We start from the raw sequence: 27,352 nt of genomic DNA, 5'->3' as shown, positions 1-27,352 counted from the left end.
GAAGGGCGCTACCGTTCAGTCCTACTGCTGACGGCTCTCTAAGGGCTTTAACTGGCTTATGGCAGACCAAAGGCAAACTAGTACAATATTACATTACATTCTATTTTATTACATCACAATAAATAGTATCTGGTCTCAAGCTCAGCGTCTGGGAGGGGCTGAGGCAGCTACATCGGAGGAGGTTGTGTGACCCTCAACTGGTAGCTGTCTCTCGAGAAGCACCCTTCATTTCATGGCAAGATATCACCAGAGGATGGCAACTTCTTGCTAGCTTTTGAACGACAGACAAAAGGTAACTTTCTGCTACATCTGTGCACACATGACAATAAATCTAAATCAGCCCAGAACAGCTCTGAGTAAAGGTGGTCTAATCAACCTCAGTGCTAGCAACGTGGGAAGAAGTCAAATAGAAGCTACAACAGCCAAAGGTCCAACATTTTATAGAAACAATTGACAAAATGGCAAAGGTATTTCAATAAACCAACCTGCATTTCTATAGGGCTCAAGGTTGCAAGGAAACCCCAGGAACATGAGCAAACAATATTGACCCCAAACCTCAAAGAGACACTGGAATCTGATCAAAACCGGCATAAACAGGTTTTAAATATATTCCATAAATCTGGCACCTTTAGAACATTGGTAGCAAGCCATTGCTACCTGGAGGGACTCTCATGAGTAGAAACAGTCAATGCTTTGGGTCTGAGCCCTTGATCAAAATTAAATATCAAGTTCTGAAATCAGGATTCTAGCAAGGGGAGTAGTTTGTCATGGTAAAGAATCTTTATTTTAATAATCCCTTCTGTGAAGTGTTCCAAAGCATTTTACATTAAATACAAGTTCGTGTCATACAGCAAGGAAGCAGGCTCTTTGGCCACGTGTCCAAGCCAACTTGAGCAAGTCCCATTTGCCTTCACTTGGCCCATCTCCCTCTAAATCATTCCTATCCATGTACCTGCCCAAATATCTTTAAATCATTGTGCTCATACCCACCTCAACCACTTCCTCTGGAAGACTGTAAGAATCAGGGGTTCATCTGCCAACGTACTATATATATATATATATTCATATAATAGTGGATACCGTGTAAAATTTGGCCCAAAAATCGTGCAATTTTGGTATATCCCATGTAAAAGTTGATCACCCCATTTTTGGTCCTGATTGCCCGGCTATCAGAGCTCCTAATGCCCTGACTGCAAACCCTCGCCTCAGCTACCCACCCATCCGACCTTGAATAGTGCAGGCACTTACTGCGATCAAAAGTAGAATCTGTATAAAAGTTGACACCCCAAATTTAATCAGAAACATTGGTCCCCAAAACTTGACTATTACACGGTACCCACCACCCCCTGTATGGGAAAGGTTGGCTCTCTTGTCCCCTTTTAATCTTTCCCCTCCTGCATTAAACCTATGCCATTTTGTATTAGTCCCCACCATCCTGGTAAAAACACCAATCATTCTTCTCAACACCTTTCATGATTCTATATATACATTCTTTATTTACAACGTGGTAAAAGCTGATTCCGACCATTTAAGCCTGTGCCGCCCAATTTACAATCAATAAATCCACAATCCCCTATGTTTTGGAGGTTATATGTCCATAACACCACCCCTCAGCTTGCTATGTTCCAGGGAAAATAGTCCCAGTTTATCGAGCCTCATATGCCCTAATCATTCGTACCTTACACCATCGCTTACAAAATTCTCACTGAGGAAACTCGGTAGGTCAGAAGTTGAACTGGACAATGTGGGAATAAGCAGTTACGTGGATATACCACTCGCTCACCAACTTTCTACTCTACCCTCGCTTCCACCTCCTCACCTGATCCACCACCTCCTCACCTGATCCACCACCTCCTCACCTGATCCACCACCTCCTCACCTGATCCACCACCTCCTCACCTGATCCACCACCTCCTCACCTGATCCACCACCTCCTCACCTGATCCACCACCTCCTCACCTGATCCACCACCTCCTCACCTGATCCACCACCTCCTCACCTGATCCACCACCTCCTCACCTGATCCACCACCTCCTCACCTGATCCACCACCTCCTCACCTGATCCACCACCTCCTCACCTGATCCACCACCTCCTCACCTGATCCACCACCTCCTCACCTGATCCACCACCTCCTCACCTGATCCACCACCTCCTCACCTGATCCACCACCTCCTCACCTGATCCACCACCTCCTCACCTGATCCACCACCTCCTCACCTGATCCACCACCTCCTCACCTGATCCACCACCTCCTCACCTGATCCACCACCTCCTCACCTGATCCACCACCTCCTCACCTGATCCACCACCTCCTCACCTGATCCACCACCTCCTCACCTGATCCACCACCTCCTCACCTGATCCACCACCTCCTCACCTGATCCACCACCTCCTCACCTGATCCACCACCTCCTCACCTGATCCACCACCTCCTCACCTGATCCACCACCTCCTCACCTGATCCACCACCTCCTCACCTGATCCACCACCTCCTCACCTGATCCACCACCTCCTCACCTGATCCACCACCTCCTCACCTGATCCACCACCTCCTCACCTGATCCACCACCTCCTCACCTGATCCACCACCTCCTCACCTGATCCACCACCTCCTCACCTGATCCACCACCTCCTCACCTGATCCACCACCTCCTCACCTGATCCACCACCTCCTCACCTGATCCACCACCTCCTCACCTGATCCACCACCTCCTCACCTGATCCACCACCTCCTCACCTGATCCACCACCTCCTCACCTGATCCACCACCTCCTCACCTGATCCACCACCTCCTCACCTGATCCACCACCTCCTCACCTGATCCACCACCTCCTCACCTGATCCACCACCTCCTCACCTGATCCACCACCTCCTCACCTGATCCACCACCTCCTCACCTGATCCACCACCTCCTCACCTGATCCACCACCTCCTCACCTGATCCACCACCTCCTCACCTGATCCACCACCTCCTCACCTGATCCACCACCTCCTCACCTGATCCACCACCTCCTCACCTGATCCACCACCTCCTCACCTGATCCACCACCTCCTCACCTGATCCACCACCTCCTCACCTGATCCACCACCTCCTCACCTGATCCACCACCTCCTCACCTGATCCACCACCTCCTCACCTGATCCACCACCTCCTCACCTGATCCACCACCTCCTCACCTGATCCACCACCTCCTCACCTGATCCACCACCTCCTCACCTGATCCACCACCTCCTCACCTGATCCATTTTACTGTAGTCCACTTCTTCGTCGCTGTCAACAGCCATATCGTCCAACCTGCAACAAAAACGAAAGGGAATGAGGTAATTCCCTTAAGTGGTCGCCCTGACTCAGTCACACGAGTACTGAGCCCTAACCAAGATATATTACATTTCAGAAAGGAATTTGACGCATGTCCTTGCCAGCACTTCAAAAAAAGCTTTTTGAGCAGCATTAATCAGAGAAAAAGAATGGTTATGTCGGCTTGAACCCTCCACCAAGATCCAGCCCTTGATCAGTTCATGCCTTCTGGCCTGTCACACCGACCATTCTGCTTCTCCCACTGATGATGCTCAACCCAGAGTTCCTCCAGCAGTCTCCTGTGTCTCTCCAAGCCGACCCACCTACCCTGCACTTTGGCCACAGCCCTGCCCACACTGAACAAACTCGCTGCTCACTTTGATTCAAAGCCTGGTCATGGTTTAAAATCTACATCCAGAGTTAGAAAAAGTTTCCTCAATATACCATCAAAGCCCCCCCACCCCTTACTGGGGATGTGTAGTTCTCTGTGGGGTGGGAAATACAAGGCTGTGGGGAGGGAAGGGGTCTTAATCAAGTTTTTTCAAACAGCCAACATAGGGATAATGAACTACGTGGTGTTCTGTGTTAATACAATGATTGTTGTGGTTTCATGAAGGGAGACCAGTAAGCCCAGCAAATAGTCACAGAACTGTACAGCAAGGAAACTGACATTAACATCGACTTCTCTGGTTTCTAACCTGCTCCCCTTTCCCCCTCCCTTCTCTCTGTCAGCTCGCCATACCATTTCCTCTCTATTCACCCAGCCATCTCCCCTCCCCTTGTTTGCTGCTGTGTCCTCCCTCCCTTCTCCACCTCCTACCTTTGCGAACATGCCTCCACCCGTATCCTTTTATTCAGACACCAGCCTGAAGCATTGATTATGTGTCTTTATCTTTGCTATATAAAGGACATTGTTTGACCTGCTGAGTTCCTCCAGCATTGTGTTTTTACTTTAAGATGTTCAAGGTGCCCATCTGAGCTGGTTCCATTTGCCTGTGGTTGGCCTATACCTGTGTAAACCTTCGCTCTCCGTGAACCTGTCCACATACGCATATCTCTCCCCCATCTCTACCTCTTATAGCTCTGTCCACATACCCATCACACGATGTAGATGAAGGGGGATCTCTTGGGTCCTTTTAAATCTTTTCCCTCTCACCTGAATCATATGCCATCGAGTCCTGGGCTCTCCCGGCCTGGGGAGAAAGCTCATTTATGCCCCTAGTTTTATACACCTTGAAAATCCTTTCAAATTAAGAATTTTGCTTCTAAGCCAACACTTACGTGGCAGGGTAACACTCTGCGTAGCTGTCCGATGTTCCAAAGAAGTCTCCAAGCCGCTTCTTCTCTTCTGGTCTCTTTGCTTTGATGTACAGTTAAGGAAACACTTATCCTTGCACTTTTGTTTAATTATTGCACTGTTTTACTCCAGTACAGGTTAACTTGCTTGGATAGTACATAAAACAAAAATTTTCACTGTAGATGTCATGATAAACAAATCAATTTAAAAATAGTTATGGGGAGAGATGGGCTTGGGTGGAATTTGGTTTCTCTAGGGGGTAAAAAACTGAAAGACTTAGTTGGGATGAGCAACATTTTGGGAGGTCAGATAGTAAACAGGAAGGGCCTACTTCTCACAACAGAAAGATCACTACCTAATTTAACTGATGAATAGGTTAGAAGAGATTCAAGGGGAAAAAAAAGGCATGTGTAAAAACAGTGAAAGGGGGTGAACCTGTGAATGAGAAACCAAACAGCAGGAAACTACAAGGCCATGGACAACAAGCTGAAAAGTGGGAATCACGCAAATATTTTTTTTTTGACCAGTCTGGACTGGCTGAAACACTATCCTTTTGTGTTGCAAATCTGTGCTTCTATGTTTGATGGACAAAATATCCTAGAGGCCATTTGAGATACGGGGAGAGTGTTAACCCCCAACCACTGCGTCAAACTTCATCATACAGTAAAACCCTGGTATCTGGCACCGATGGGGATTGGTAGATCCCAGATAAGTCAATGTTCTGGTTGTTTTAGGTTGTGTGGATTGGCGAACTAACAGTAAGGCACGCCAATTTTTAACTTGCATAATTTTTATTTATTTATTTTCTGCAATTTTTTTGCCAGTTGCTAGAATTCCAGATAATGGAGATTTTACTGTACTTATTTCCAGATATGCCAGTCAGTGGCACTCCAGAAACTCAAAACATTTCCAGTGCCAGACTGAAGGAGTTCTGCCCTGTCTGAGGCTCTGTCTTTTTAAATAAAATAGCAGAAATTATATTTCCTGTAGCATAGCTCTGAATGTTTCCCGTCTTACATTTCCCCCTCAGTTTTATTCTCCCTCTAACCCAGCATTGCAGTCGATATAGAAAGGATATGATTCTGCCCCCTGCCACCCTGCAGCTCCAGCAAACTTCTCATTAATCGATTTAATCAGATCCTTTGCTGACCCAGGACCTAGATAAAACAAATAGAGTGAGGTTAGATTTTTTTTTTTTAAATTGCCCCTTTTCACCCTCCCACCCAGTCATGCAAATTTTGCATTAAGGTAAGGAAACTAACAATATGATCAACACAGCAGCCAGCACAGGTTTCAAGCAGGGATTGCCTGGGTTTGATGCCTGAGTTCATCGCAGCCACACAAACTTCAAAAGACTGCCTCCTTTGCCTGACTTGTTGCTTGTTCAACATCAATTTGCAGAGCTTTTTGGCATTTATTAGCCATCCCTCATTAAATTGAGAAATAGTGGTGCACCTTTTCAGCTGAGTCGGTTACTGAGCCATCTCAGTCGGGTATTTAAGAACGAATTGCACTGGAGTGCAAACAGACCAGACTGGCCACAGAAAGCAACATGAAAGTCCATGGCTGAAGTAAAAACACAAGGCTGGAGAAACTCAGCCAGTCAAATAGTGTACTTGATATAGCAAAGATAAAGATACATCACCAATGTTTCAGGCCCAAGCACAAAACGTTGGTTATGTAGCTTGATGGATATAAAGTCCACTGTTTGACCAGCTGAGTTTCTCTAGCATTGTATTTTTACAGAAAGCAACACCTTATCTTGAACTGGACAGAAGGGTAATCCTTTGACAATCCAATATTATCATCTGGGTATGTTGTAAAACAAAATATAAAATTCTTAAACTCGAGGGTAAGGAGGATTTTTTTTTTATATAAAGTCCAATCATTTTAGCAGTGCTTTTTCTGGCTGGGTAACATAGCCACTTGTGTGTTCTGAACAACTTTATAGTGGGCTAATGTGACTGCAATAACCTGGTGGAACTTGCTAAAATTATGTTAAACAGAGGCTCACAGTAAGCAGACAGAAGTAGCACTCTTTCAGCAGGTGGGCCGGTCTGGGCCTGTAACCAAATCCCATGTGTTTTTAATGAAAGGAAGCCTGAATGCTCTCCAATGTTCAGCACAGAACACCAAATAATTATTCAATTTTTCAATAAATGATCCACAGTTAAATAATTGTTCACAATGCAAAAAAGGGGACATTTCAAATTGTAGTGGCAGGAGAGAAGTCCTTAAGCCAGAGATGTAGTGTAGATTTAAGTCATCTTTATTTATCATTCATTCCATTAACACATAGTAAACACAAGATAGCGTTTCTGCAGGACCATGGAGCATACCAGGATTGGAGACCATGTACTACAACAGAATGGGACTTTGTCCCTGGAGCACAAGGCTAAGGGGGACCTTGCAAGATTTACAAAACTGTGAGGGGTATAGATAAACAAGTCACAGTCTTCTTCCCCCGAAGTGGGGGAATCCAAAGCTAGAGGGCACAGGTTTAAAGTGAGAGCGGTAAGATGCTAAGGGACCCTTCTTTACACAAGGTGGTGGACTCGTGGAAGGAGTAGAGATGGTGGAAAAAAATACAATAGATCAAAGGCATTATGTTCAATAACACGTATATGGATAAGAAAGGCTTGAAGGATGTGGGCCAATCACAAGCCAATTGGAATAGCCAAGAAAAACAACTTGGTCAGCATGGAGAAGTTGGCTGGAAGGAGCAGTTTCTATGCAAATAATATTCGATTAACCAACAACACACAACCATTTTTAGAGGGGGTCACACAGAAATTTGATTATGAAAATTATTAATCCAAGGAAACACACACGGTGATCCAAGGCATTGAATTCCGAGACCAGACGCGATCCCTTAAAAAACACTAAAATACTTACCAGTCTCCAATTCTGCAGGCTGTTTAAACAAATAGAAATGGCATAGGGTTATTCCTGTCAGTATAAATCAGTGACACAGGTGCAGAAACACAAACTGATCAAACTGCAATTGTATTTGACAAAAACAATGCAAACCCAGAAGAATTGAACTTTCTGACATTTTTGTTACTTCTAAATATTTTTAGTGTGCAGATAGGTCCATATATTGCTAATCTATGGTATCAGGGAACAGGGATCAAACCACTTCAGAAAAGAGCACAGATTTACTCAGGAGGGACATACAACCTAACCTTTACTTTTTCTATTTCAAATTTGCCATTTTTCTTGGATATAATTTCAGATAAACAAAAATTATAATTTAGCCCATCAAGTCTGCCCCGCCAATCAATCTTGAGCTGATCCATTTCCCCACTCAGCCCCATTGCCCGGCCTTCTCCCTATAACCTTCGATGCCCTGGCTAATCTAGAACCTATCAATCTCTGCCCTTAAATACTCCCAATGATCTGGCCTCCACAACTGCTTTTGGCAACAAATTCCACAAATTTACCAACTTCTGGCTGAAGAAATTCCTCCACATCTCTGTTCTAAGTGGATGCCCTTCAATCCTGAAGTTGAGCCCCTCTTGACCTAGACTCTCCCACTATAGGAAACAGCCTTTCTACATCTACTCTGTCCACACCTTTCAACATTCAAAATGTTTCAATGAGATCCCCACTCATTCTCCTCAATTCCAATGAGTACCAGCCAAGAGCTGTCAAATGTTCCTCACATGATAACTCTTTCATTCCCAGAATCATCCTTGTGAACCCTCTCCAATGTCAGCACATCCTTTCTTAAATGAGGAGCCCAAAACTGCTCACAATACTCCAACTGAGGTCTCACCAGTGCCTGATGAAGCCCATTTTAATCTCCCTACATCACCATCAATGTCTCTCATGTTCTATCCTTCCAGTGCACATTACAGAGGCCAATGGACACCCCCAGCAGATGCCGATGACTAAACTCGCCTTGGCTGCTCTAACATCTCCCTACCTGTGCCTTTTCTCCAAAAACAAAGAGAGGAGCAGTTATCTCTTGATAACTCGAGATGAAGCAATAGTTCAAGGGCTGTGCAAGGTTTTGAATTGCTATCTGCAACAATTGATCATACATTACACACACACGTTTATAAAAATACTAAAGTACTTTCAACACGAGACGTGCCCCGATAGCTGCTTGTAGCCCATGAGAAGGTTAAATGACACTTTGAAGAAATGGAATGAAATCCAGACAGCAAGAGGATAGACAAACTTTAGGAAGCCAATTGCGTCTGCCTCAGGACAGTGCTCAGGAATATTTAGTGGCTTCATCAGTGACTTTTCCTCCATCATTGATTCAGGAGGAGGAAAGTTCACTGGTTGCACAGAATACCGTTCCGTTCACTGCTGTAAATGAAGCATCGGGATGTCATTCAGACTGATTCAGGGCCACGTGCACGTTCTCCAAGGGGCAAACCCGGACTTGGAAATATCCAAACAGTAGAATTCCCTTCCCAACAACATGGGATTACCTTCATCAGAAAGCCTGCAGTGATTCGAGAAAATGGCTCACCACAAGAAATTAAGATAAATGCCCATTTCCATCCAGGTCACATTACATAAATAAATATCTGGCCCAACAACAGCTACCACTTGAGAATTAATCAAGTTCCACATATGAACAATAGCGTCCGCAGCCACAATCGAATGACCCTGGCATAAATTATGTTTGATTGGCTTTGGATTAGGTGCTAGTACTGGTAATATAATCGAATGGAGCTTACTTCATCATCCACTCTTGGCTTCTCAAAGTAATTGTGTCTCGACTTTTTCTCCTCGTCCCGCTCTCTTTCCCTTTCCCGCTCTCTTTCCCTTTCCCGCTCTCTTTCCCTTTCCCGCTCTCGCTCTCTCTCCTTTTCCCGGTACTTTTCGCGCTCCTTCTCCCGGACAACTTTTGCTGTTGTTGGCACATAGTCACCGATGTCGTCAAAGATGCTGAAAGAAAAGAGGGGAAAGCACAGTAGTTCACAATGTGGGAATTGTTCATGCATTCAGCAAAATGTCAAGGATTTCCCCTAAACTACACTACAGCAGAGAAAAATCCCCTTCGGTCCTTCAAGTTTGTGCCAAACCATTCTTTTTTGCCTAGTCCCACTGACCGGCACCCAGTCCATATCCCTCCATACCTCTTCCATCCATACCCCTCTCATCCATGTCGCCATCCAAATTCTTCTTGTTTGTTCAAACTGAGCCCGTACTCACCATCTCAGCTGGCAGCTCATTCCACACTCCCATCACTCTCTGTGTGAAGTTCCCCCTCACGTTCTTGAACATTTCCCCTTTTACTCTTAACCCATGTCCTCTGGTTTGTATCTCACCTCAGTGGAAAAAGCATACCTACATTTACTATCAGATCATTTATATAGAAGACACTAGTCACAGGCCGCCAGTCTGAGAAGCAATCATCCACCACTACTCTCTGGTTTCTCCCGCACAGCCGTTGCCAAATCCAGTTCACTACTTCACCATGAATACCTAGTGTCTGAACCTCCTAAGTAACCTCCCATGTGGGGCCTTGTCAAAGGCTTTACTAAAATCTATGCAGACAATATTCACACCCTTTCCTCGTAACCGCCTCAAAAAACTATTAGATTGGTTAAACACGACCTACCTTGCACAAAGCCATGTTGTCTATCCCTAATCTGGGTATCCAAATAATTGTACATGCGATCTCTTAGAACACCTAATAATTTACCTAGTACTGACGACAGGCTTCACCAGCCTCTAACTTGCCTTTTTTTAAAAACAATGAAGCAACGTGAGTTACCCTCTAATCCTCTAGCACCACACCCGTGGCTAAGGACATTTTTAATATTCCTGCCAGAGCCCCTGTAATTTCTACCCTAACACCACTCAAGGTCCAAGGGAATATCTTGTCAGGCCCTGGGGATTTATCCAACCTTATTTGTACAAAACAATATTTATTTTTATAGATATAATACTTCTCCTGCATATGTATTATTTATCTATATGTGTGCTCTGTCTGGTTGCGTGTCTGGTGTTTTGCACTGAGGACCGGAGAATGCTGTTTTGTCGGGTTGTACTTATACAATCAGAGGACAATAAACTTGACTTGACAGTCCGCACTTTCCAACCCACCAGCCTCCACATCGGAAGATCCTTTGAAACCTACTATACTTTTAATGAGTTTCATCATCAAATACATTTTCCCCTTTCCTCCCATCATTTCAAAGGGAGAGGTTGAGCAGGCTGGGGCTTTATTCCTTGGGGCGCAGGAGGATGAATAGTGATCGCACAGAGGTGGACAAGATCATGAGAGTAGATTGGGTCTTTTGCCAAGAACCAGGGAATTGATAACCAGTGGACATGGGTTTAAGGTGGGGGATGAGATTTAACTTTTTAAACAGAGGGAGAAGGGTGTAGGAAACAAGCTGGCAAAGGAGGAAGAAATATTTGGACGGATGCATGGAGAGGATGGGTTTAGAGGGGTATGATCAAATGCAAGGAGAAATCAGGAGCATTATGGTTGTTTGCACAACGCTGTTACAGTGTCAGCGACCTGGGTTTGAATCCGGAACTGTCTGTCCAACACTGTACGTTCTTCCCGTGTCTGCGTGGGTTTCCTCCACGTGCTCCGGTTTCCTCCCACACTTCAAAATGTACCGAGGTCGTAGCAACCTCAATATGCAAAACACGGAGGAAATGAGGATTATGAAGACCCTTACACTCTGTAGCCAATGTAACTAAGTTCACCCAGTCAAGCCAGTATTGTTACATTTTCCACACCAATTGGTTATCCTGTTTATAGTTCTACATCAAAATACAAACTAGCTTTTCCCTCTGTCAATCACTTTTACAGAATTTAAAACCATCTGTCCTGCTGACAAGAATCCTCCCCTCCCTCAAGGCCCTTCACCACTTCTAAAACAAGTGTCCAAGTAGATTTAAATGGAAAAAAAAACCTTATATCAGCCTCCGGTGGTCTCTTTTCATCGCCTCCCAATTTACCTGAGAAAGAAAACCGATGAAGAAAAAAATTAATTAAAAGGGCATTCATATAACCATTGTGAATATATGCATTTTCTGATGAGTCCCTCTCCCCACCTTTTGTGCATTTGGAGGATTTAACATAGTTATGACCACGAAATAAACATTTTATAGACCATTGTTTAGTATAAGAATGCAAACCCCTACCATGAAAATGAGTCTGGCCTTCATGAATCTGCATTTATTGCTTCCTGAAACAGTTGAATTACTGCATTTTTATCCCCCACAAAAAAAAATTTAAAAATAAAATTTCAGTACACTGTGATAGACTGTAAACCTTTGGAACTGTTTAATGAATCAAAATTTTAACATTTCTGCAGAATAAATATTGTTTTGGTGAATCGTTGCCTTTTGCATATTTGCCAATGCATGGAATCTCAGGTGTTATCCAAAAGAACTAGCCACCATCAACAGCGTTAACAGACCTCCAACACAAATTTTATGTGAGCATTTTGCTCGGTCGTTCACCCAAGCTTCTGCCCTCACCCCTCAAGGACCTGCCATTCAAAGACATTTTCAAAAAGTACATGCTAGCATTTGTTCAGTCAGTGATCCAGATACAGTCCACATTGAGAAGAGAATCTCCTTCCACGCACTTCACCAATGATATTATGTTTATGGTTCATTCACCGGGAAAACCATTCCTTCAACTGATTAAAAACCCCTCATCATGTTGAAAACCTTTGATGTGTTAGCATAATCTTCCCTGTCCTAAGGGGAGCAATCACAGTTTCTTTCATGCTGTATCAAACTCTTGAAATAGACTTCATTTGTAAACCTACCCTTGCATCGTTTAAACTAAACTTCTCTCCGCCGCACTCTACACTGCCATTTTGTTTTATTTTGCATTACTTGTTGAACTCAAGTATGGGCTGACTTGTCTGGATAGCACACAAATCGAAGTTTTTCCTCCGGAGCAAAAATCCATCTGCTGAGGAGCCCAGTCAGTTGAGCAATATCAGTGGAAGAAAAAGAATGGTCGGCGTTTAGGGTTGGAACCCTTCATCAAGACATCAGCCGTTTTATTCCTCCCAATGATGTTGCTTGACCTACTGAGTTCCTCCAGTAGACTGATTTTTGCACCAAATTTCAACATCTGACATCTTGTCGTGTCTTAAACTTTCACTGGATCTCAGTACATATGACACAAAACAGTTTAATTCTAATTTGCCATCTTGTCACCAAAAGTGACAATTGTCAGTTTTGTTAAACCATCATTTTGATGTCCCAGATGCATCTATTATACTGAACTGTCTGATGCGCTGGCCCGAGTTTTAAATGAGAGTTTCTTGCTTTCTATGTTCAATCTTACCTTTATCCTTCTTCTTCATTTTCTTGTTACGCGTTCCTTGGCGCAAGTAGGACAGGATTTGGGTCAGTTTATTGATAACGATGTCATTGGTGGTCAATGTTGTTTGTGCCTGAAGGGAAGGGACAGAGGAATCATAACAGAGCCACAAAATCACCTTAGTACACGATCAAATCATGAAGGCTGAGATGGAGGAGACACTAGATTCTAATTAAACTGAAGAATTTTCTTAAATCTTCAGTTTAAATAGAACCTGGAATGAGAAAGTAAGAAAATAAAAGGAGAACAACTTGAAGTTTTCAATTCTAAAATCTCAATGAACTTCCCACATGTGTGGATAAAGCAGCCTTGTCTTGTGTTGTTTCTAGAGTGGAGTGGGTCATACAGGGGTGGAGAGGATTGAAACAGGCCCTTTGACCCACCACGACCATTTACAGAGTCCCATTTTATTCTCCTCATGTCCCTATCAACCCCCCCCCCACCCCACAGAGTCAACCGTTCACTGACTCACTGGGGGGCAATGTTCAATGGCTACTTTACTTGCTGATCAGGGTAGAGTGGGGGAGTAGGGGGAACCCAGACAGTGTACAGGGAAAGAGACAGAACCAGGAGTCAAGATTGAACCCAGGTTCCCAGAGACGTGAAGCAGCAATTCACTGTCCATCTCAATTGGCCGGACTTGCAGTTTAAAAAAATTACGATGTAGCTGCAAGAGTGCACATCATGCTCTCATTAAGAGGTCACAGAAAGTGTTCCCAAAGCCAAGAACTACATCAGCATCATCAAGTGGGAGACTATTGCCAACAATACCCTAGACTAGTCATCACTTGCTGCAACAGGTTTAAAGCCGAGGTTAACAAAGCTATGGTCAGGTTAACAACACACTGAGTTCATTCAGAAACTGCCAATCCCTGACTGGACTCAGATAAATTCTTTCTGGGCACACCATCATTGCAACAGGATTTAACCCACACTGTTACTCCACCATCTTAACTTTCCAGTTAGTTAACAAAAAACATAGCCGGTCAATTAAGGGGGAGATACTGTTTATGTCAATAGACCATCTCACTCTGAAGACTTGACAACTTGGTGTCTTGTTATCCTCCAAATTTGCTGGCCATTTCATAAAAGACCACGTGTAATGTTCTCGGAGAGAGAACACATTATCTGCAAACGTTGGAAAAAAGCAGAACCTGGAGACACTCAGCAAGTCAGGCATCATCAGTGGAGAGCAATGGAGTGTCAACTTTTTGTGCCAGGTCAGAACCTATGCCTTGAAAAGCTGCCCTGATCTGCAACATTTATTATCCATTTTTCTCTGTGGACTCTGGCTGACTTGCTGAGCCACTCCCCTTCCTCTGTTTTCTCCAAGAAAGAATTGCCTTGTTGTTTTAAACCAGGTCACATCATCACAGGATACTTTATATGGCCACTGCTTATATTTTGTAATACCAAAACCAGAACTTTGAATTTCACAACAGCTTGCAGGAGGCATTGCTGTACGACATGGGCCAGGGATTAAGATATTAGCTTTCAATGTTCTGCGTAAACCTGGCAAAATGGAAAAATCACCAACCAGTTCCAATTAAAACCCATACAACAATATAACATGCTGTTACTGCACAAGGCATTTTCACCTCCATGGTGGGGCAGTCAGCTTTGCTCCTGATCAGTGTTGTAGGTACATCCGTGTCTGCATATTCATCATCCAGATCCACGACATAGGCCATGCGTCCTGGTAAAAACAGTTCATTGCGCTCTTGTGGCTTCAGTTTAAACAGAATACGGTATGTGTTACGCCCTGGAATGAAAGAGCACGGTCAGGAATTGGATCTTTAAAACCTCGAGTCCTGAGTGACAGAAAACCCAACAGCATTGCATTGTGGTTCTGATGGTGAAGGGCCTGCTGTCATGTCTCCTACAATTGAGAGGCCAAGTGCCTTGACTGGGAGATGCATGGGTGGGGAGGGCTGAGACAACCAGAGAGTCATGGAATGGTCTCTGGAGACAGCAAAAAAAAAGGGGAGGGGGGAGGTGGAAACAAAGCGACTGGTGCTGGGATCACTTTGGAGCTTGTAAAAATAGTGGAAGATGACGTGTTGGACATGGAGTCTGGTGGGGTGAGGGGTGAAGACCAGAGAATTATTGCTGTTCTGTCTAACATAGAACATAGAAAAATGTTGTGCCCACCTTCGTCCACCTACTCCACAGCAATCTACTTTTTCCCTGTCTCACACCCATAACCCTCCATTTTTCTTACATCCATTTGCCTATCTAAAAGTCTCTGAATGTCTCTATTGTATCAGCCTCCACCACCACCTCTGGCAATGCATTCCATGCACCCACCACTCGGTAAAAAAATAAAACCTGCCTCTGACACCTCCTCTGAACTTTCCTCCACTCACCCAGATGTTCTCTGACATTTGCTACTGTCGTCCCAGGTGCCAAAGCCACTGATAATCTTGTACACCTCTATAAAGTCACCGTCCTGAGATGGAGAAGTGGGAGGGCAAGAAGGTGCATCAACTATAGCAGAAGGAAGGCCACCTCTCCTGAAGGAAAAGCATATTTCAAGGACCCTTAAGCAGCAGACCTCATTTTGGAACCAGATGATGGAAAAATTGAGGAAAAGTTGTGGCATTCTTAAACAAGGAAGGATGAGGGGGGCGGATACAGTTGAGGGAGTTATTGGAGATGGTGGGATTATAGATGATAGGAGTGGCATTTATCTGACAAGATGTAGACAGAAATCCAGCAGAGGGAGAGAAGCGTCAGAGATGGCCCAAGTGCATGTACAGGCAAGGGTGGAAGTTGGTGGCAAAGGCAGCAAGTTCTGCAGGAAGTAGCACCAATGCAGCTAGGGATGCAGGGCAGAGTTTGGATTGGGTGTCTGGAAAGGCTTGGAATAAGGATTAAAATCAGAGAGATGCTGGAGGAACTCAGCAGGCCTCACAGCACCCATAGGAGGTTAAGATACAGGCGGTCCTCAACTTACGACCCATACAACTTACGACCATCTGCACATATGAGCGAATTTTTAAAAAATGTTTTAAAAAAAATTTACATGGTTTATGTTGTATTTCACAAACTATAACAGGGATACATGGAATGCAAGAGTCAAAATGTGTGTACTTACATTGTTAATTGGCATTCCGGGGTCCCAGAGCTGGGCACGGCCATCTTGATTCCTGTATGAATGCATGGTGGGTTTGCGTATTGGAGTTCGGCTGGCGCATGCGTGAGAGTTAAGGATGCGATTTCAATATCGTCAGTGTGCTGGAGAGCCAGCTCTCCAGCGCATGACGTCCTGTTTTGCAGAAACTGCCAAAATGTTTGGCCTGGAAGTCAGCCTGAAGAAAACTGAGGTCCTCCATCAGCCCCCCCACATCCCCATCGGGCACACAGAACTCAAAACGGTCAACCAGTTTACCTACCTCGGCTGCACCATTTCATCTGATGCAAGGATTGACAAAGAGATAGACAACAGACTCGCCAAGGCAAATAGCACTTTTGGAAGACTACACAAGAGTCTGGAAAAACAACCACCTGAAGAAACATACAAAGATCAGCGTGTACAGAGCCGTTGTCATACCCACGCTCCTGTTCAGCTCCGAATCATGGGTCCTCTACCGCCATCATTCCATCAGCGCTGTCTCCGCTCCATCCTCAACATTCATTGGAATGACTTCATCACCAACATCGAAGTACTCGAGCTGGCAAAGGCAGAGTCTGCAAGCATTGAATCCATGCTGCTGAAGACCCAACTGCGCTGGGTGGGTCACGTCTCCAGAATGGAGGACCATCGCCTTCCCAAGATCGTGTTCTATGGCGAACTCTCCACTGGCCACTGAGACAGAGGTGCACCAAAGAAGAGGTACAAGGATTGCTTAAAGAATTCTCTTGGTGCCTGCCACATTGACCACTGCCTGTGGGCTGATATCGCCTCCAACCGTGCATCTTGGCTCCTCACAGTTCGGCGGGCAGCAACCTCCTTTGAAGAAGACCGCAGAGCCCACCTCACTGACAAAAGACAAAGGAGGAAAAACCCAACACCCAACCCCAACCAACCAATTTTCCCTTGCAACCGCTGCAACCGTGCCTACCTGTCCCGCATCGGACTTGTCAGTCACCAACGAGCCTGCAGCAGACGTGGACTTACCCCTCCATAAATCTTCGTCCGTGAAGCCAAGCCAAAGAAGTGTGCTTAACTATCGTGCATGCACCAACCAAACTCCAATACATGAACCTACCATGCATGCGTGGTGGATTCATGTATTGGAGTTCGATTGGCGCATGCATGACAGTTAAGGACGCGAATTCAGTATCGTCAGTGCACGCAAGTCTTGCACGTGCGCCAACCGAACTCCAATATGCGAACCCACCGAAGGCTCGCACATGCGCACAAAAAACAAGATGGTCACACCCACCCCAGAACGCTGATTTACAAGATAAGCATGGACCAAAATGTGGAAAGATTTGCCAAGGTCGATCGACAAATTCAGAAAGCTTTAAGTTGTTATCGTCAATTGTACAATGAAAAAAAGATTTAATTAAAAAGTTTGCTTTAAGACTTTGGCACTCCACACGGGCATAATTCTGAATTATGACCATTCCAAGTAGTGACGATTCTTCAATCCCCAGTACGGTTGTAAAGGGACTATATATAATTGACATATCAGGCCTAAGCCCTTCAAGGTACAAGTACACAAAGCGAAGACGAATTTGATGCTTAGTCAAGCAGCATTTAACCATTAACAATCTATGAAAAAGCAAGAGATGAACAGATTCTAACTCAAATTGGATCAGGAGTTCTGAAAGCATCTTGGAATATGCAATAACTGATCAGAATTTTAATCTGTGACATTGTTTGGAGACTCTTCATCTTTGTCCAGCTTACTACTTGTAAGGTAGCCTTGTATATTGCTCAGCAATGTAAAATTATGCCATTTCCAGCATCCAAGAGGCTCCAAGGACACTCAAGGCATTTCCTAATAAGTTTAGTCGAAGCCAGACATACTATGCACAAGTTGGAGACAAAATAAAACTGCAGGTGCTGGGATTGAGCAAGCAAGAGAAGCTGGAAGGGCTCGGCGGGTCAGCCAACATCCGTGGAGAGAGAAGCACAGACAACGTTTCGAGGGGGGGACTTGAGAAAAGATCCTGACCTTAAGACAAAGGAGCAGAAATAGGCTATTCAGCCCATCAAGTCTGCCCTGCCATTTATCATAAACTGATCCATTTTCCTCATTCAGCCCCACTGCCCAGCCTTCTCCCCATAACCTTTGATGCTCTGGCTAAGCAAGAACCTGTCAATCTCTACCTTAAATAGTCCCAGTGATGTCCTCCAGTCACCTGTGGCAACAAATTCCAGTTTTATCACCCTCTGGCTAAAGAAATTCCTCTGCATCTCTGTTCTAAGTAGACGTCCTTCAATCCTAAAGTTGTGCCCTCTTGTCCTAGACTCTCCCTCCATTTCTACATCTACTCTGTCCAAGCCTTTCTAGATTCAAATTGTTTCAATGAAATTTCCCCCCCCCCCACCTGAATACAGACCAAGGGCTGTCATATGATAACCCTTTCATTCTCAGAATCATCCCCCTCTTCTTTTTACATGAGGAGCCCCAAACTACTCACAATACTCTGCGAGGGGTCACCAGTGCCTCATAAAGCCTCAAAAATCACATCTCTGCTCTTGTATTCTATTCCACTTCAACTGAATGCTAACATTGCATTTGTCTTCTTCACCCCCGACTCAACCTGCAATTTGACCTTCACGCTATTCTCCCCAATTAAGAAATAGTCTGTCCATTTATTTTCTCCACCAAAGTGCGTGACCGTCCGCTTTCCGACATGGCCTTTCATTTGGCCACTTCTCTGCCCCTTCTCCTCATCTGTCTAATGCACAGGAATCATTGACTGGCAGTTTCTCTCCACAGATGCTGTCCAACCTGCTGAGTCCCTCCAGCTTCTTGTTTACTACAGAGAAGCTGTGGCTTATTTGTCTTCCAGCCTTAAGGCTCAAGAGTCTCCTGCTTTCAAACCTGTAATAAATCGGTGACCAAATTCCAAGATAAAGTTGCTTACCCAAGCGAGTCTTAAATTCAATTTTGTGTTCTGGATCTTCATCTTTCCTGAATGACAATTTAAAAATAATTAACAGTTACATTAGGGTTAGGGTTAATCACACATTTCATCGAGAATCAGAATATTTCTACGGACAATTCCAATTCAAGCCCAGATGTCACTGAAAAAGCAACATTTAAAAACTCCTATGGAGTTGAGTGTTTATGCATGAATCACTGTCACCATCTTCACCCTCCCCTCCAGGCTCCATCCACCTTTATTTTTTTCCTCATCAGTCCATCAAGACCCATCCATCAGATTCAGGAGGCAATATCAAGGCCTTCTACAAGTTTGCCGTTGACACCACAGTTATCGACAGAATCAGAAATGGCAATGAGGAAGTGAACAGGAGGGAGAGAGATCACCTCGTTGAATGTTGTAATGACAACAACCTTGTGTTCCACATCAGCAAAACCAAGGAGATGATTGTGGATTTGAGGAGGAAGTCAGGGGAACATGACTCAGTCCTCATCGAGGGCTCAGTAGTGGAGAGGGTCAAGAACTTAAAATTCCTGGTTGGCAACAACTCAGAAGATCTGTCCTGGAGCCTCCATGTTGATGCAATCACAAAGAAGGCTTGCCATTGACTATACTTTATGAGGTGCTTGAGAAGATTTGGTATGCCACCGAAGAATCTCGTAAACTTCTACAGGTGTACCATGGAGAGCATTCTGGCTGGCTGCATCAATGCCTGGTATGGAGGTGCCAACTCTCAGGACAAGTAATAACTCCAGAGGATTGTTAACTCGGCCTGCGACATCACAGGCACCAGACTTCACTTCATCGAGGACTGAATCGAGATGAGGTGTCTTAAAAAAAAGCAGCCTCTATCCTCAAAGACCCCCATCACCAGGCCATTCCTTCTTCACTCTGCCACCATCAGAGAAAATGTATAGGAGCCTAAAGACAAGCACTCAGCGGCACAAGGACAGCTTCTTCCCCGCTGCCATCAGATTCCTGAATGATCAACAAACCAAAGACACGGCCTGACTTTTCATGCACTATTAATGTTATTTTTTTCACAGCAATATTGCAAGATGGTTATAATATGTTTGCACTCTGATGCTTCCACATAACACCGAATTTCATGACTTGTTCATGACAATAAAATCTGATTTGCTGCCCCTCCACCATTAGACTCCTAAACAACAGACTCAGAGACTCTTTTAAGGATTCTTACTTGACATTATTTATTAGTGAATATTATTTTTTTTCTGTATTTGCACAGTTTGTTTATATTTCTTTGTTTAAATTTCTCTCTTTTGTATTTTTTTTTTACTCAAGTATAGTTTTCACTACTGACAAATAGAAATTCTGTCTGGCCCAAGGGACAAAAGAATCTCAGGGTTGTATGTGAAATGTATCGGATTATAAATTTAACTTTGGAACCATTTCCACCTGTCATCCACCTGCACCTTTCTCCAATTCCAACCCTTTCCCCTACCCTACCTGGATCCATCCGTCTGTCATCCATACTCCAGCTTGGTCCACCAATCATCTACAGGCCCATCTCACTCTCTCCTCTTTATACCAGGTATCTTCCCTCTCTGCTCTCAATCCCAATGAAAGGCCTCAATCCAAAATGTTGACGATACCTCCTTCACACCCCCCACAGAGGCCACGTGACCTTCTGAGTTCTTCCAGCTGATTGGACATCTTCCTTCCCTCTCCCACTGTTGTAATAGTTACTTACTTCACCTCCTTCTGCACTTTCTCAATCAGATCCTCTTCTTCTCTCTCTTTGCTGGTGATTTCTGCACGGACCTAATATAGGACAAACCAGAAAAATTAGTTAGATCCTCCTGAACACTTTCCCAAATCTCATATTCCTCACATTAAAAGTCAGATGGACTGAAAATTGTAAACAGTGGCAAACAACAGTGTTAATCTTACACTGTGCATGAATTGTCAAAACTCAAATGTAGAGTAAGGGATCTCCATGCAAGATACCAACAGACTACTACATTGACAATGGTCTCCTTTGTGATAATGCTTGAAGCTTCAAAATCTGGTTTATATTATATCCATTTGTCCCATCCTGACCACAATTTTAAAAAAAAGTTATACCATTGAGGCTGAAGACCACATTACTGAATTGATGAACATGTTATTGTCATGTATAATGAGATACAGCATAAAGCTTGGTTTTGTGTGCCACCCATGCAAATGAACTCAAACAGCAAGTAGTCCAATAATAACAAGAGTTTAGCAGGGTTTGGGTTAAAGCAGTCAAGACCAAAATACACTTATGAGACAGTTTTAATGTTAATAAGAAGAAAACGTGGAGGAACTCCACAGGTCAGATATCACCTGTGGAGGGAAACAGACAGTTGACGTTTCAGGTTGAAACCAGAGAAAACAACCCAGGTTTATCCAATCTTTCCTTATAGCAAATGTACTCTAATCCAGACAAGGATCTCTTGAACACCTCTTCAAAAGGCTCCACATTCTTCGATCGTGTGGCACACAAATGTGGCACAACCAAATTATACAGTGCTACAACATGATTTCCAAACCTTTCTACTTAACGTATACATGCACGTAATAGTCGATGCCATGTAAAAATCAGCTCCCCCTATTTTTGGCCCCAGCCACCCGCCCAGTGGAACTCCCTAGGCCCTGGCCACCTGCCCAGTGGAACTCCCTAGGCCCTGGCCACCTGCCCATCCGAGTTCCTAAAGTCTCAAACCACATAGGTATTTACCATGATCAAGAGTAGTATGATTGTAATTGTCAACCCACTAGATCTTACCCTAAAAATGGTCCACAAAGTTTGCCTATTAGACATGTTTATACCCTGATGAATGAAGGCGAACTCACCATATGTCTTTATCATCCAATCTATTTGTACTGCTTTTTAAGGGAGCTATGGCCTTGCACTCCAAGACTCCCATGTTCCGAAGGAGGCTGCCATTTACTGAATTGTATTTACACTTCCAAAGTAACCTGCAGTAAAGCTGAGCTCTGACAGCACTTGCACTCAAGGATCAGGTGCCATCTTTTGAAAGATCCCTTCCTTCCAGGGCACTTTATTCCCTACAAAGGGGAAGCTGCTAACCTTTTGCAGGAGCGCAAAGTCCAGCCCCTTCACCAAGTGAGTGTGCTCCATGTCACCACCCAAGAACTTGGACTCCTGAATCAGTTGGCGCCTCTTCTCTGCAGCAGACTTGTCCCTGCATCAAAGAGAAAAGAGAGTTACAGGCAATGACGGAAAACACTGACATCATGGCTTAAAAGAAACTAAAGAGCTGTTGGATTACATGACTCGAATTGTGCAAGGAAAAAGTTGATGGCGTGAAAGTGATGTTTAAAGTGCTACAAGACCTTTTTCCAGAATATTCACAATAAAAAGGCAGGAAGGTGATTTGAAGTCTCAACTAGCCATTAGGACTCTGCTCAAAGTTTATGGGGTCCCCTTCCCTTAGAAGCAGTCATGTTTAATTGGTTTCTTTCACACTTCTCTCCTACTGACTGCATAAAAAAACATTTTATGATTTCAGGTCGTGGCCCCTGTTAAGTGTACTGTGGCCCCCGTTGAGAATGGCTGATCAAAAGCACCACACGACTCCCTTCCTATTGCAACACAAAATACATTCATTTTAAAAGGAAATGTACAGCAAGGTTAAGGAGAAAGACAGATATATTAAATAACGTAACCTGAAATGTCAGCCATGAAGCAGCATCAGGTCAGAAATAAAAATTGAGTAATTAATGATCTCAAAACATTGGGCAGTGTGCTCCGTTATTTCCAATTCCCAACATTTGGCAAGTGTCTTTGGATGTCTATTTACCAAAATAGGGAAAATCCATCAATTGTGGGCCCATGCAACGGCAACTATTATACACACTAGTCGTTGTAGTATTACAGAGCTCTTTTTACATTATTATTTCATCCAATTGGTGACCACTAAATTTGGCTCCACAGATTAAACTAATTGTAGTTTAAACCTCCTATTTTCAACAGTGGTGAGGGCCAGGGGGTGGGGGGGGGGGGGACGGGGGGGACGACAGCCTGAAATCAAAATGATTTTTCATGTAGTTGGTAGGAACAAAGTATGGAAGAAATCAACTAAACTTGACTGCTTCACAGGGAAGGGGGCTCATAAACTTTGAGCAGAGTTCCAAGAGGGTCATAGCCTCAAAAAGATTGAGTAAATTGCTGTAACTCCACATCAATTACAATGGCAATTGAAAGAATTTTTAAAATCTGCTATTTACATTTATAAAATTGGTGAATAAATTACCTACTTAAATTCCAGTCATCCTCAGGTAACTAAGATTCAGCTTGGGTCATGAGGTCAGACCCCCTTCACAGCATCAGAATGGGGTTCTGGGGGGGGCGGCAGGCAAACATGATTTGACAACAATTGGTGGTAGCTTTATGAGAGAACTGAAAAATCGGGATAAAACATCATGAAATCTAAAATCATGAGATGGTGTGGATCGTTATTAATTCTTGCCTCTGGAGTACGAGACAAGAAACAGAACCATCTAATAATCAGTTCTGATTGCTCTTGTGCTTCCAGGCACTGTAACCTGGTGCAAACAGAAACAGTTTGGTCCAAAAGGCCCAGAGCACTTGAACGACTAAAATTGGCACATTTGAAGGTGATGTGGAATGAAGGGTTTAGCACATGAGGAATATTTCACAGCTCCTAGACTGCACTCCTTGGTGTTCAGTAGATAGAGGGGGAACCTGATAAAATCATTTTGAATGTTGAAAGACTTGGGCAGAGTAGATGTAGGAAAGTTGTTTCCATGGTAGGGAAGTCAAGGACAAAAGGGCACAACTTCAGAATTGAAGGGTGCCCATTTAAAGAAGTTCTTTAGTCACAGTAGTGAACATCTGGAATTTGCTACCATGGGTGGCTGTGGAGGTCAGGTTGTTGGGTGTATTTAAGGCAGAGATTGATAGGTACCTGAATAGTCAGGGTATAAAAGGTTATGGGGAGAAGGCAGGGGAGTGGACTGAATGGGAAAATGGATCAGCTCATGGTGGAACAGACTCATTGGGCCTAATGGCTTACTTCTGCTCCTATATCTCATGGACTTGTAATTTAAAAGCTAATACAAAGTGAACAGGCATTCCAGGGGTTGTGTCGTGGCCTCAAAAGAGGACATGGATTTAGACTGGTGTCTGTACTTACGCCTCAGCAGTTGGTCCAACAGCTCTGTAGTTTGCTGTGGTACTGATGAGCTCAGTTTCCTCATAATCTTTGTTCACACCATCGCGTCTCTCTCTTGCTCGATCGCGGTACTTCTCGGCCAGCTCACGTTCTCTCTCCAACTCCTGCTGTCGCAGCTTTGCATAATAACTGAAAGTAAATAGGACATTCCAATTTCTCTGCTACTTTCACACAGGTTCAAAGACAAAATCAGGTCACAACAACGGAAATGCCTAGTTTCTAACTAAAGAAAACTCCAGGTAATTAAAAAAAAAGCAACCTGCTGAAGTAACTTAGCAGGTTGATGGGTCGAGCAAGATCAGCCAGAGAAAGAACGGTTGATGTTTCAGGTCAGAACCAGAAGAGGTCTGATGAAGCTGACCTGAAACGGCGACCATTCTTTTTCTCCCACAGATACTGCTCAACTCACTAGGTGTGTGTTGCTCCAGATTCTAGCATCTGCTCTCTCTTGTGTTGCTCCAAAATGCAAAGTAAACTCTTTGGTTAGTTCCCTTTGGAAAAATAACCACAGCAGAGAGATGATGCTTGAATTTCACTCAAAATTTATATTTGATGCAAGAAGCAAAAAAGCTGGAAATTTCAGAAGATTGCAGCCAAAGAAAATTGCAGGAAATTTTGCAATTAAATTCTGAGCAGAAAAAGGCTGCCTAAAGAGGTAGTAATGCTTGAACAGCTATGATACATTCTCAGACTTAAGGGAAAGAAATCATCCACAACACTGGGGAAAATGTAAGGGAGTAACTGAACAGCTCCCACCTTTCCCCCCCACCCCAAAAAAAATCCAGTCAATCTGACCATCTCTTCATCACAGAAGTTAATTTCTCTTTGAGAGAGAAGAGAAAAGCAGATCACAGCTGAATTGTTTTATTACTAATAAAGAATTCTACTGTTTTTTCCACAATGCATTTTCTTTTCATACACATTTAATTTAGTAATGTGTTGGGCAGCACAGTTAACACAGCGCTATTACAATGCCAGCAACCCGGGTTTGAATCCAGCATGTTTGGTCAGGAATTTGTGCATACTCCCAGTGTCTGCGTGGGTTTGCTCTGGTTTCCTCCCACCCTCCCAAATGGATAGGGATTGTAGGTTAATTGGGGTATTTTGAAGGCACAGGCTTGTGTGTCGGATGGGCCTGTTACCATGCTGTAGATTTTAAATTTCATAAATTTAAAAAAATCTAAAATTTAAAAATGCAAAAAAAATAGAACCATGTTTTGAATATCAGCCCTGTCCCGGTCCAATTCTTGACACCTGATAGCCTGAGATCATCTGATCTTGGAAGCAAAGTAGGCTCAGGCCTGGTCAGTATTTGGAGGGAAGACTGCCCAGGAACACCAGGTGCTGTAGTTTTCTGTGAGGGACGCTGGACAAAGTGACGACTCTCTGTCTGCCTTACGGTAGACAAAGTTAAAGAATTTCTAAACGCAGTATTGTGTGACAATAATGGAACTTTTACCTTTCAAGGTTGGCTCTTCTAGATGAGAAAACAGTTTAGCTCAGGGTGGATTTGTGGAGTGGACTCAATGGGTCGAATTGCCTACTTCTGTTCCTTTCTCTGTGATCTTCTGCCCTTTATCTTAACATCTTTCTCCAAACTTTAATATGCCATCTCATACGCTTCTGTCCCTTCATGCAAGCTCACTTCACCAACTAGACCCACGCCCAGCACTGTCCAACCACTGCTTTACATTCACAGCATCCCAATCTAGCGCGACCCTACTCTTTGGTCTGGCCCTTCACTATATTTCTGAATTAAAGAAAAACAAATTAATTCCTTGACAATTATGTGCCTGTTTCAGATCTTATCAATTAATTTCCTTCACCCTCCATGTACAACTTGCCCACATACCTTTTGAGAGTCCATCATGCTTACCTTTTCTTTTTCCTCCTGCGAGCAGCTGGATCATCCTCCTCATTGTATTCCCTTGGCATCCTGTGACAAAGCATCAGCAAACATTTGATTACACTCACTCTAACCACACAAAATGGAAGCAGATTAATTTGTGTTATCGTTATTAATTTATTGACATGTACACAAGAATCTTTACTTGCCTTTCAAAGGCAAACAGTCATCAGGTAAATCAGTACCATGAATAAAACAAGCAAGACAGAAGTCCCTTCAGAGACGAGCGGTGCGGATCTCACTGCTTCCTCTGATGGAGCTGATCTGGAGCCCTTTAACCATACAGCCTGTTGAACAAGAGCTTGACGTATCCAAATTGCATCTGCTTGATTTCGATTCCAAATTGTGAGGAACCCATCAGTTCTCTCCCCCTCCATCCCTCCCAGCCTTTCGAGAGGGCTGCTCCCCATCGCACCTTAAGTCCTGACCAGACTGAATCCAGTCAGAGCAGCCCCATTTAGCCCTGAGAGGACTGACAGAAGCTTCCCTGAACCTAGCATTAAAATCGAACAGTTATGAAACGGGCCAGGTATACCTTCCAAGTAGATCCTTCCCACCCGAGATTAATTTATTGAACTTCTTATTTACTGGATGACAGTACTCACCCCAACTACAATGTTCTACATTCACAATACTCTTTGGAAGTTTAACAAACTTTCCTTTAGTTAATCTAGTGGCCACACTGCCACCATCTCAATGAGTTTCTTTTATATATTTCAGAATGGGAAACTAGATCTGCAGAAACAACATTAGTTTGACTAACAGCAAAAAAATGAATCGCTGGAGGAACTCGGCAGGACAAGCAACAAACCCAGCAGCAAGGAATGGTTGAGACCCTGCATCAGGATGAAATGGAGAGAGATGATGGCCAGTAGAATGGGGGAGGGATGTATTAGGGGCTGGTATGTGATGTAGAGTCAGGCAAGGTGGGGGATGATGTGCAGATGGTGCCAGAAGGGGTTGGGGAGGTTTTTGAAGAACTAACTCCATGGACTCCATCCACATCTCACTCTTCCTAGGAAAGGAAGTCAACATATCCTTCCCGCAGCCATCAAGCTCCTGAATGAACCCCACAATTGGGCCATCCCGCTGCCCTTGCTTGGTGCCAACTGACCTTCCTTTACATTACAAACCTATACTGCAAAATTGTTCTTCTTGTGCGACTGTACAAATGTTAGATTGCTTGCAGAAGAAACCTTCTGACTGTACTATGCAAAAGTGACAAATAAATTTAAACTAACTCCCCCTGA

General features: G+C 43.9%; 1 protein-coding gene and 1 long non-coding RNA gene across 2 annotated transcripts in view; one reads left to right on the top strand and one right to left on the bottom strand.

The window, feature by feature from the left end:
• The window catches only part of ik (IK cytokine), a 43,276-nt gene that overhangs the window by 7,215 nt on the left and 8,709 nt on the right, over window positions 1-27,352 (bottom strand). The window contains exons 4-16 of the mRNA XM_069898025.1: window positions 26,073-26,132; window positions 24,158-24,325; window positions 22,069-22,183; window positions 20,704-20,774; window positions 18,972-19,018; window positions 14,525-14,688; window positions 12,891-12,999; window positions 11,494-11,539; window positions 9,295-9,505; window positions 7,493-7,511; window positions 5,676-5,754; window positions 4,582-4,662; window positions 3,240-3,297 (exon numbers count right to left, since the gene is read on the bottom strand). Coding sequence (XP_069754126.1) covers window positions 3,240-3,297; window positions 4,582-4,662; window positions 5,676-5,754; window positions 7,493-7,511; window positions 9,295-9,505; window positions 11,494-11,539; window positions 12,891-12,999; window positions 14,525-14,688; window positions 18,972-19,018; window positions 20,704-20,774; window positions 22,069-22,183; window positions 24,158-24,325; window positions 26,073-26,132 — 1,228 coding nt within the window. The remainder of the gene's footprint in view (window positions 1-3,239; window positions 3,298-4,581; window positions 4,663-5,675; window positions 5,755-7,492; window positions 7,512-9,294; window positions 9,506-11,493; window positions 11,540-12,890; window positions 13,000-14,524; window positions 14,689-18,971; window positions 19,019-20,703; window positions 20,775-22,068; window positions 22,184-24,157; window positions 24,326-26,072; window positions 26,133-27,352) is intronic.
• LOC138743142 (uncharacterized) lies at window positions 141-27,352 on the top strand. The gene is made up of 2 exons (XR_011344667.1): window positions 141-292; window positions 26,823-27,352. It is a non-coding gene; the product is annotated as an uncharacterized lncRNA (long non-coding RNA).

Source organism: Narcine bancroftii, chromosome 9 (assembly GCF_036971445.1).
Source record: "Narcine bancroftii isolate sNarBan1 chromosome 9, sNarBan1.hap1, whole genome shotgun sequence".
Classification (NCBI taxonomy): domain Eukaryota; kingdom Metazoa; phylum Chordata; class Chondrichthyes; order Torpediniformes; family Narcinidae; genus Narcine; species Narcine bancroftii.
The sequence above is the reverse complement of the archived record's forward strand: the minus strand, read 5'-3'. Positions and strand labels throughout refer to the sequence as shown.